At 42.9% G+C, this 12,215-nt stretch overlaps 1 protein-coding gene across 8 annotated transcripts in view; it reads left to right on the forward strand.

The window, feature by feature from the left end:
- The window catches only part of LOC149351167 (uncharacterized), an 82,402-nt gene that overhangs the window by 50,464 nt on the left and 19,723 nt on the right, over nt 1-12,215 (forward strand). For 7 of the 8 annotated variants that reach the window (XR_016290537.1, XR_016290536.1, XR_016290538.1 and 4 more), the window contains one exon: nt 3,352-3,951. The exons of the other annotated variant lie outside the window; for it this stretch is intronic. Coding sequence is in view for 2 of the 7 variants with exons in the window: in XM_089580459.1 (XP_089436585.1) it covers nt 3,484-3,951 (468 nt within the window). In the remaining 5 variants the exon portion in view is untranslated. The remainder of the gene's footprint in view (nt 1-3,351; nt 3,952-12,215) is intronic. 8 annotated transcript variants of the gene reach the window in all.

Here is a 12,215-nt window from a genome sequence, read left to right on the forward strand (position 1 = left end):
CCACTATCAATAACAAAAACATGCTTATAAACTAAATTATAACCAGCCAGAGGTATCAAAAATAAGACGACAAGCAGACGACGCCCGGACAGCCGTGCAAACGAAAACGGCGACGTCGGCGACATTCGCACTGCAGCAGCGTCATTGGCGTCATATCGAGTCATACAGTGAGCTTTTTTTGGAGTTTTTATACTAAGCACTAGCACTGCAGCAAATTATGTTGTACCTTGCCCAATGCACTGTGATTTCTTCTGCACGAGTCAAAGGTTGAAAATTTTCGCTGCCTTTCTCTGCGTGTGTTTATCCATAGCCAGAGACTGATGCATTTCAATATATGTCAGATGTTTTACTTCCCTGTTATTTACCTGAATCTCTTACAAAGTCGTGTGCAAACCTATATTCAGTCATGTATACTGTACCTACCTTGATACCGTTTTTATCCTCTATATATTCTCTGTGCGCTCATGTCTTCTATGTTTACATAATGGCGTTTTTTAATTTTTATTTTTAGGAAGCCTGTTACTGATACTGCAATGCCACTGATACCTAAAATCACTTTTTGAACATAGTTTGTTACTGCTGATGTTCTTTTAATAAATTGATCTTTGTACAAAATCATTTGCGCTTTTCGTTCTCGAGCGAACGCCCTAAGCAGCTGCTAAGCAGTCGCGCCGCTCGCCACCACCATGCTACATAACAGACACATCAAAATACAAAATCGAGTGAGCAGATTCCGTAAGTACTTAGGAAATCAAGCGTGAATGCAGCGCGGGACCAGTTAATCCCCATTATATACAAAGCTTGAATCGAGCTAGCGGCCGCCAGCACCAGAAACGCGCAAGCAACCAGCAGCCAAACGCGCGCCACCATATTGGATTTTTGGATTGACTGCGTTTACCGCCTCTCCCAGGTGCCGCCACAACCGCCTTCGAAAAAAAAAAAACGTCGCCATTGGCTCTATGAGCATGTCACTCCCTTGGCTCGGCTGCTGATCCGAAAGACGCGGGTTCGATCCCGGCTGCGGCGGCCGAATTTCTACAGAGGCGAAATCTTGGGGCGCGTTAGTCCCTGTACAGAACCTGTCAGTCCCTGTACAGAAAAGCGACTGGGCGACGCCCCTAGTTGTTGTGCCTAAGGCGAACAACAAAGTCAGAGTGTGTGGGGACTTCAAGGTTACATTGAATCCGTGCCTGCGAACTGACCATTATCCGCTTCCCGTGATGGAAGATTGTTTGCAAAGCTGTCAGGATGCAAGTATTTCACAGTGCTTGATTTGTCGACAGCGTATCAACAGCTGGAACTGTATCCGGAGACACAATCAATGGTGGTTGTCAATACACACCTGGGGCTTTTCAAGTACATGCGCTTGCCCTATGGCATCACAAGTGCACCTGCTATTTTCCAGTCTGTCATGGATGATGTGTTAAAAGGGCTTGAGCAGGTAAGCTGCTACTTGGACGACGTACTTATCGCGGGTTCAACATTTGACGAATGTTTTCATCGAGTGGAAAGGGTGTTGGCACGTTTTCTAGAGAGAGGCATACGATTGCAAAAGGAAAAGTGAAAATTCTTTCAGACGTCTGTCTCTTACCTAGGCCACATTCAGGACGACAAGGGCATTCGACCATCAGATGAAAAGGTGAAAGCGATAAAAGAGGCACCAAGTCCAAAGGATGCGGCACAGTTTCGAGCTTACCTGGGCTTGATTAACTTCTACGGGAAGTTTGTACCGAACATGTCAGCTAAGCTTAAGCCTCTGTACAATGCTCTAAAAAAAGAAAAGGGATTTCAGTGGTCACAGGAAGCTGAGCAAGCATTTCAAGAAAGTATAAGAGCTGGTTGACACAAAGCAATGTGCTGACATACTACGACCAGAAAAAGCCGATAGGACTAGTGTGCGACGCTTCGGCTTACGCAGTGCGCAGTGCCTGCTGGGGCTTGTGTTTGAGCTACAAAAGCAAGCTGAGCGCTGAGTTATGGCAGTGTGCGCTGTTGCTGCCTTGAATTTTGCTGCTAAGCATTTTTTTTTTCGTTTTTTCACTGTTCCTGCATGTGTCTGTCGCGCCTGCGCTGAAGGGTAAAACAAATGTGAACACTATGGCTCGCGATGACAGCTTGGGTAATATTGCTCCTTCAGCCTACGAAAACGCCAAGGACAGAGCGACAACAGCTGATGAACTGAGCAATACATTGAAGGTGCAATAAACGCGCGAGAGATTTTTTATATCCTTTCGAGCTACTCATGCTTCATGAGGCAGCTCCTGCATGCTAAATGAGCGTAGCACACCATCTGTAGCTGCTGCTGCTGTTTGTCTAAATGCGTTAATTATACTGCCCTTCATAGCCATAAACGCATGTTGTCGCTAGTAGAAGAAGTGTATGTGATTGTATCTGAGATATTAACATGACCTGAAATCAGTCAGATAACCGTAAAGTGGGCGGATCTAACTTCGGTAAGCGGTCTGTGTGAAATATATCATGCCTTCAGATTGCCTCTGCACCTTTATACCGCTATCATACGGCAAAGAAATGCAAGATTTAATTTTTTTTTAATTGGCTGTGGCTATCGTTCCTTCCAGGAACAACAAAAATCGCTCTCATGCAGTGAAGTCCACACGAAACAGTGACTGCCACTTAAGTTCCCTAATAACCAGGAATCGAACCTGACAAAATTAAAACCATGCTGCAGCAAATGTTTGTATGCCTTGTGATGCTATGCACTGGTACGTGTGGACAGAACTCTAACACCAGTAATATTGTTTCGTCTGGGGGAACACAAGCCATTCTGAAAAAACATTAACGACTCTTGGGAGTTATGTCCAGACCTAACCTAACTAAAGCAATGCTAACCACTTTAGGTGCAACGGGTATCAAAAGAAACCACTCAGCAATATACCATTATACATTCTGTGGTGTTATATTGGTGCTAGTCTGATCAAAACCTGATGGGACATTTGACAGTAAGAGTTGGTCCGAAAAGGAACGAGGGGTCTGGTTTATACGGATGGAACTGCAGTGTCAATAAATGCTGTGTTTGGACGGAACTCTTGCAGCAGTCACATCGTTCTGTCTAGACAGAACACTAGACACTCCGTTTGAAATTTCACAAGCCTTTGAAGTCAACCCGACCTGAGGGAACTCTTCTAGCTCTTTCTCTAGAGTGGTCTTTGCAAAGACATACTTGATAAGTGTCTGTGTTGCACATACATCATGCGCAGACATACATCATGCCACTGAGTAGACCAAATCAGCGGTTGTGGTCAATTACATTGTAATTGTACAACATAAATTACTGGGCACGGTGGCATTTCAGGGATGCGGTCACCTAATCCGTTCCTCTTCATTCCGCAGTTGTGGACCGGTGTGCTGTTGGCCACCGCCAGCTGCTTCGCCGGGCCGCCTGTGCATGAAAAGGAGTTCGTCATCCAGAACATCACCGCCTTTCACGTGGATCCTGTGCTTCATCCGACGCCCTGGAATTTCATGATAAGACAGTCAGCGGCTACACGCACCGATGACAGCGTGCATGACCCAGGAACAGCGCCACCACATCACCAGCCTATAAATGACCCACTCAGGACCGGCGCGCCCACTGGGCACGGTGGCATTTCAGGGATGCGGTCACCTAATCCGTTCCTCTTCATTCCGCAGTTGTGGACCGGTGTGCTGTTGGCCACCGCCAGCTGCTTCGCCGGGCCGCCTGTGCATGAAAAGGAGTTCGTCATCCAGAACATCACCGCCTTTCACGTAGATCCTGTGCTTCATCCGACGCCCTGGAATTTCATGATAAGACAGTCAGCGGCTACACGCACCGATGACAGCGTGCATGACCCAGGAACAGCGCCACCACATCACCAGCCTATAAATGACCCACTCGGGACCGGCGCGCCCACTGGGCACGGTGGCATTTCAGGGATGCGGTCACCTAATCCGTTCCTCTTCATTCCGCAGGTGAGGAAACGTTACGCAAAATGTATTCGTTCTAGTGATCCCTTTCTATTTCTGCTGCCGTGCCCACGGATATGTTGGTTCTTCTATCGAGTTGCTCTGTACTTGAAAGAATTGTTAGTGCTGGATGGTGATATTGAGACAAATCCGGGTCCCAATAATGCACAACTTTCAAAACAACTGGAAGATATAGCTGCAGACATCAAAGAGATAAAAGAAAAACGGTTGACTGACATAGAAACTAAACTGGACGCAGTATCGAGACTGGAAGCCAAAATCGTTCTCTGTCAAGACCAGCTCGAATCTATGAATCGTGTAATTCAAAACCTTGAAAACAGAATAGATGATTTGGAAAACCGCAGCCGTAGATCGAACTTAATTGTTTACGGCTTCAAAGAAGAAGAAGATGAGACTTCTGAGTCCCTGGAGCGTGATGCTAACCAAAAGATCATTCAAGACAAACTTGATCTCGCACCAGTTACCATAGAGCGCATTCATCGTTTGGGAAAACCTGCAGAGAACAAAACTAGGCCAGTTATATTCAAGCTCCTGGACTCTCGTCAAAAAACCGAAATTCTAAAGCAAGGACGTAAACTGAAAGACAGTGGCATATCGATCGGTGAAGACTTTTCCTATAAAACAAGAGACATAAGAAGAAATCTCTGGAACAGTACCAAGCCGAACCGCGATAAAGGCGACAAAGTTTCGTTAGTTTTCGACAAAATTTTTATCAACAGTCAAGCCTACGTTTGGGACTATGAAAAGAACGACAAGGTGCCTTTGCGAAAAAACTATCGTACGAAACAGACACAACCCTTAACGCCTTCAGTGGTGCAGTCAACTCCATAGATCACGCAATTCTAAGCCATAAAAAGGTCTCTGCTTCTAAATACCGATTTCCCCAACATAAACGTAACAGAGGCGACAAAGGAATTGCGACAGTTACAGTGAATAAGCATCTCCGAATAATTAATGTTAACGCTCGAAGCGTCACCAATAAAACCGAGCAGCTTGAAATCCTTCTCCTACAACATGACCCTCACGTTGCGGTTATAACAGAAACTTGGCTGCACAGCGAGATTACCGATGACCTCATCTTTCCATCCTCGTACAAGGTATTTCGCAAGGACAGGCCCTCGAGAGGTGGAGGAGTTGCAGTACTCATTAAAAATAATATACAGGCTGTATCGCTAGAAGATGTACCTGATCTTGAGTGCCTTTGCATGAAATTGTTTTGCTGGGGACATTGTTTTATTTTGTATGCGGTTTACAGGCCTCCTAATGTAACACAAGATTATCTAAGTTACAAGTTCACATGTCAAATTACAAAAAGAGTAAAATATTGCTATTCGGTGATTTCAACTTACCTGGCGTTGACTGGGAACGTCTGCAGCCATGTTCCGGGTACAAAAAAAACGTGGATATTGTATTCGACATTATGTTCACGCACAACTTGTGTCAAGTGGTTCGCGAGCCAACCCACGAATTTCGCATGAGTAATTCAGTGTTGGATCGTGCATTTGTTCCCCATGTTTTCCATGATTGCAACGTGTCTGTCGCACCAGGACTTTCAGATCATCATCTTGTTAGTGTTTTCATTCCCATAAAACCGCTTGCCAAGACAAAAACATGTAAAGCACATCCTATCATGGACTTCACACGTGCCGATGACGCCTCAGTTATTGAGCATCTTGAAACATGCATTGTCGAATTTGATGGAACCGACGCCTGCGCACTCTGGAATCAGTTTAAGAAAATGTGTCACTATTGCCTTAAAAATTTCATACCAGTAAAATACAAAAACATTCGCAAGCAGACGCCTTGGATGACACGCAGTATCATTCATCTCAGACGCCGAATCAAAAGGCTAAAAAAGCATCGCGCACAGCAGAGCACAATCAACCATTTAAGAGAAAGCCTCACCCTTGCTGTACGCTGTTCAAAAGATTATTATTTCAAAACAACTCTGCCGAACTTCATAAAAAACGACCCGGGTAAATTCTGGCGCCACATTAGCGATAAAAAAGCCCCTATATCAGAAATGACTATCAACGGTACAACGGTTACCAATCAGCCTGCCATTGCTCACCATTTTAACAATTACTTTCACAGTGTATTTTCTCAACCAAAACCGTACGATGCACCAAGCACAACTTCAGCACATCCATCTGAAGTTAACTTCATCTCGTATGATGGTGTCGTTTCAATGTTACTAAACCTGAAAATTAAATCATCCCCAGGGCCCGACGATATTCCTAACGGTTTTCTTCGGAGGTATGCTGAATCTCTGGCCAGGCTTTTGGTTATTATATTCGCGTGTCATTGTTAACCGGGTGTGTACCTGAAGACTGGAAGATAGCCCGAGTCGTACCTGTATTTAAAAAAGGCGACCGCCTTCAGGTGACCAATTATCGACCTATATCCTTAACGTCATCTTGCTGCAAATTAATGGAACATATTGTCGCAACTAGCATTAATGAATTCTTAGATCGCAACAACATTCTGACAGATTACCAGCATGGTTTTCGCAAAGGGTTTTCCACAGTAACTCAACTACTTTCAGTTATCCATTCATTTGCGGCATCACTTGACAATAACAGCCAGATTGACGCGATCTTTCTAGATTTCAGTAAAGCGTTTGACAAAGTTCCACACCACAGCCTAATTCTAAAACTAAAAACTATTGGACTTCCGCCTATTTTTATTTCCTGGATAAATGATTATTTAACTAACCGGAGTCAACATGTTTCAATCGGTCGGCACCAGTCTGGCTGTCTCCCAGTCAAATCAGGTGTGCCACAGGGAAGCGTACTGGGGCCACTACTCTTTCTAATATACATTAATGACATCATCGATGAAGTTTGCCCTGGCGTACATATTCGATTATATGCTGATGACTGTGTCCTATTTCGCGATGTTAGCAATGAAAACGATCAGAGTGACCTACAAAATACGCTTACTAATATTGTACAGTGGTGCAAGCGCTGGGACATGACACTGAACGCAGATAAAAGCGTTTCTCTTCGCATAACTAACAAGATAAACACTCTAGAATATGTATATAAATTAGAATCATCACTATTGCAACAAGTAGCGTCCGTAAAGTACTTGGGTGTAACACTTACTAATAACCTTTCTTGGAACTCTCACATAGATAACATCTGTTCACTCGCATTCCGTAAGCTCTGTTATATAAGGCATAAACTTCGAAACGCCCCTGCTAACGTTAAGCTCTTAGGTTATAATACTCTAATTAGACCCAAGCTTGAATATGCTTGCATAATTTGGGACCCGTATACTAAGTCTAACATAAGAAAGCTCGAGAACATTCAAAGGAAAGCAATTAGATTCATATATTCAAAATATCTACCCACTGACTCCCCCTCAGACTTGATGCATGCTAACGGTATTGAAGAACTACAGGTAAGAAGACGAAATTTTCGTTTAGATTTTCTTTCATTACTCCTTAACAATAAACTCAGACTTGACCCTTCTGCTTATCTTTCCCCAATGCCAACGCGGAATACACGACACTATCACAAAGCTATTTTAAAACCATATTTTGCCCGGACTAACTCGTTCAAGTTTTCCTTTTTCCCACGCACCATATCCGACTGGAACTCATTAACCGAACCTAATCAACCCTGAAAATCAGACGCGTTCCTCAGCCATCTTTTTTGATATTGCGTATTATGTATTTTTTCTGCTTTGTCTTGCATTGCTGTATTGTTGTTTTACTACATTATCTTTGCTGTATTGTTGTATTTTTGTTGCTATAATTTTGCTTTTTGTGCACCTGCCCTTCCTGCTTGGACCTAACCATGGTCTGCAGTATGTACATAAATAAAAAAAAAATACATCAACTGCACGTGGTGGTATGATGACTATGACATTTGGTTGCAGTGTCCATGGTCGTGAAATCGAATCCCTGCCTTGGTGGCCACATTTTGATGGGGGGTGAAATGCAAAAAAATCTGTGTGCTGTGCGACGTCAGGGCGTGTTATTTATTTTATTTATTTATACATACTGTCAGTCCAACCAGGACCAGGATAGAAGTAGGTACAAGCATTAAATTGTGGCAGGCCAGTACAGTAAAACACAGTACAGTCATTACAGTAATACAAAGCAATACAAAGATTCCGAGGTGGTTTAAATTAATTCAGAGCCCTCCACTATGGCATTTCTCACAGCCTATGTGGAGCTTGGGGATGTTGAACACGACATATCATACCACCGTATATCAGGTTATGCAAAAAGCATGTTGCGTAGTTTGTCATGGAAGCCACATCTGGGATTGGTAAATACTGACATTTTTGCTGAATGCTAGAAATCAGGACAAGTAAATTTAAAAGACAATGAATGTATGGTGAGCTGCAATGCCATTGAAATAGATTTTGTGAATATTAAAAAGGGAAAATTTTGAGAAAATGGTGGCATGCTTTTCTTCTTGCTTATGTTTGCAACCTTCCAAGTGCTGTACAGACTTGTACTTACACTGCGTTCTTGCAGTAGTCCAGCTGCAACAACTCAGTTGCAGCTGCTCGATGTCCCATCAGGCTTCTTGCCACTTGCCATGCAAAATGTGACCGTGCTTTTCCATTAGCTGCAGGGGTAGGTGCATTTTAGGTAGGCAAAAGAACATTGTGAACTTTTTTAGATTTGATTCATCTTGTGAAGAAGAATTTGAGACTTGATCATGGTTACAGCGCACTTTTAAGTTAGATTCCTAGGGCCTGCTTCAGTTTGGAAGTTTTCACTTAGAGGAGAGTGTTGACCATGCAGTGTTAGTATAGTTTGTTTTGTATTGGATCCATGGTATTACATAGTTCATGGTATGTAGACTAAGAGAAAAGGTCCAGCTACTTTGCTAGTGTAGCGCAGTGGCAGGGTAGCCCTATAAAGATGGCTTACTTTACTTATCTACTGGGACACTTGTGCATTTATGCTTGACCACTCATGAAAGTTGTAGATAACTCTAGGTCTCCCCGATTTGGCTGCACTTTCTGCACGAGTTGAAAAGGTGCAGCATTCTCGTACTTGATTTGACAGTGTAGCTAGCGCCACCTGCACTTCGGCACTCGATTTTGCTTCGTGCTACTTTTGCACTTCTGCATTAGCCTCCCGGCGACTTCTCACTTCTTGTGCAAGGTGCTTGGCGTGCTCAGTTACACGCGCTCCACGGCCATGCCTGTTTTAGTGAGCTGTGTTGAGACCATGGTTGAGACGACCGCATATTCATGCTAGACGCGGCATCTGCGCCATGCCCTCACCAAACAGCTGAAATGACAGTGGGCGTATGTGTGTGTGTGTCTGTATATGCGCGTAAGCGACTGGCTGGCATGACGGAATGCATATGGGTTCTCATTTTTCTGTCCGGCCTCGCATGTTGCTTTATACCATTTCTTTTTGGGCAAATACTATTATTACAAGTAGCATGGTGGAGTGTTGCCATAAGAGGCAGGTGATGATGTTTTTAATATGTGGGTGATCGCAGTGCTTGTGATGACTCAATGCGACATCAGTACCTCCACTTACAGAAGCAACTGACCTTGAGGTCACTGTCAGCCCACACCTTCACATGCCAGTTAGTCTCTGATAGTCGCTCCGTCGTCACCGTCCACCAAGAGTGAACTTGAGTTGTTGAGTTCAAATATAGTCCAAGTTATCAGGCAACTCTTTCCTTTTGTAATTAGTGGACAACCACAGTTACTTTTGGATAGAACGGCAACAGCCTGAATCATGCGTATGAATTGTCAAAGGTCGTCTCGAGCGGAAGTCTGAGTAAGCTCTCGAATTCAAATTTTGTTGCCTCTTCAAAGTGCCCATTGAATCGGTGACGGTCGGCTGGCCGGCACCACTATGGACAACGCAATGGTAAGGATGGTGTCAAATTCTTCACCACTTTTGGAATTAACAAATTTCGTAGCCACTCCACGAGATGCGCCACTTGGAACATGTGTACAGCATTCAATACGGCTAGCACAGTCCCGTACGTATGTCAAACCACACAACAAACACCAATACATTGCCGCAGCAAGCGAACGTTTCTGCACTTTTGCACCCGATTTGGCCCCTGCACCGAGAGCACTAGTGTCAGGCTACACTCAAGCAGCAAGAATGGCACTGCTCTGGCACGGCATTTTGTGAACTTGTGTAGAAAGCATGGGCGTCCGGAAGGGGGGGCAACGGGGGGGCAGTTGCCCCCCCTCTGGAATTATACGGATATTATTTATGCACTAGTTCCTTTTTGGTGCTAACCTACCGCCGTCCCTATCCCCGGACATCGGGTGCCCACCCTGGAAAAATTTCTGCGGACGCCCTTGGTAGAAAGAGCCGCCAAATTGAGGAGACCATCTGTTTCAGACATTTTTTTCAGCAACATGTGTACTTCTATCTTCATGTTGGTAATAAGCTTTCCCATGATGTGCAGAGCTTGTCTTTGGTGATAGGAACAGTAACAGTTACTTGGTGGGCAACCTGTAAGAAATACAGGAGCAGTAACTAAACCCGAATAACATTTTTGACATGCACACACAAAAAATAACAGGAAGTGCTTAACGTAAGTGACACGGCATGTTTTCAATTCACTTTATTTCACTTTATTACCTTAAAGACCCCACTTTGGGGGTATTACATAAGGGGTGGGAGTAGAAATATAGATCGAAATATGATTGCCTACATGATATTTATGAAGTGCATATTTAAATTGCTATCAAAACTTGATTGGCAGGTGATGGCATTAATGTCGTGGGGAAGGCCATTCCAGTCTTTTGCAGTGCAAAGAAAAATGAATTTCAATGTTTCCATTGAAATGAAATATTTTTCTACCTAAATAGTATAGGCAAGCCAAGAAGGAAAATTTGTTAGTTTTCCAGCACAAAATACTAGCGATGGATTTTTTTTTGCAGGGATCTGCAAAATTTTGTAGAAAATGTTATAATTGATTATTATGTTTAACTTATCAGGTAGACACCCAAAGGATTGGGGAAATAGTTTCTGTTTCGAAGGTGCTCATTATGTTCGAAATTGCAAAAAAAAAAGGTGTTACTACTAGTGGCAGAATATGTATGCACAACAATGGCAGACAACGTGCTACCCCACTCACTGTTTTGCGAAATATTATTTACTGCATTTGCTATATGGCATAAAAAACGAGCTTATTTGCGAGATGAAGGATCTGAAATTCACCTGAAAGAAAGAAATCACTGTTGGGTGCAGCCTACTCTCAGAAAAAAGCTGGAATTTCACTTTTTACACACTTTTGTACCTGGAGCGTGAAAGAGGTAATGCTGTAAGGGAGGACTTGGCAGTTAATACTATTTTTGTTATTTATTCACGAAATATTTCCAAATTTGGCCTGGGTGTGTAATTTTTATGGCGATTTCAGGAGTGCATTTTATTTTAAGCTAGCTGGTATAGTTGTGGAGTAATTATCATTAACACCTTCGTAAAGTCATCCACAGGGTGTTGAATAATTAAGGAGAAAGTGCACAAGTATTTTATGTCAGCATGTTCACAGAGCCCTGTTTTGTGCAGTGAGGCTGTTAGTTCTTTTTTTAGATGCCCAGTACTCATTAAAAAAATCTGCAGAATGCATATTTAATGAAAACATTTCTTACAAAAATAACTTTCAAAAGCTTATACATGGAAGTTTTGAGAGATTTATTAGAATCAACTGTCTGGATTCATTTCGCAGCAAAGTGAACCATTCTACTGTCATTCATTACGAAATGCCAAAGGGATGATTGATAATTGATAACAATCGTAGAAAAAGTGAAAGCTGAGAAAATTAACTTTAAAATTTATTTCCATTGTTGTCTTGCTTTTTGCTTCATTAACTTTTGCATTTGGTCAAAGAAATGCGGCATTCCAACCAGTGGAACTTTGATCCCTCCTCTTCATGGTGATACTAAAATTGTAGTGCTCCATTGTCACAAAGCCACGTAATACGCAATGCTCTCTGAACATCAGGAGCACGATTCGCTCACAGTTATTAACAACCACATATAAAGAAAACAACATTTAAAAATTTTCTCCTGAATACTAAGTTATAATTTTTCATCACGTGTTGATGAAGACGAAAGGATCACGAAAAAACAACTTGAGAAGTAAAAAATTTTGACCATATTGACTATTTTATTTGCTAGTTCCCCCCTTAAGTTTGTTAAAGTCATTTTTGTCGAAGTTGGTGCTGCACAACCAGATTTTATGTAATTTTACATGTGCCATGATAATGTCTGCAGGCCGGTTAAAATTTGCCTGATTT

Source organism: Amblyomma mixtum, chromosome 3 (assembly GCF_055824585.1).
Source record: "Amblyomma mixtum isolate Tamu chromosome 3, ASM5582458v1, whole genome shotgun sequence".
Taxonomy (NCBI): domain Eukaryota; kingdom Metazoa; phylum Arthropoda; class Arachnida; order Ixodida; family Ixodidae; genus Amblyomma; species Amblyomma mixtum.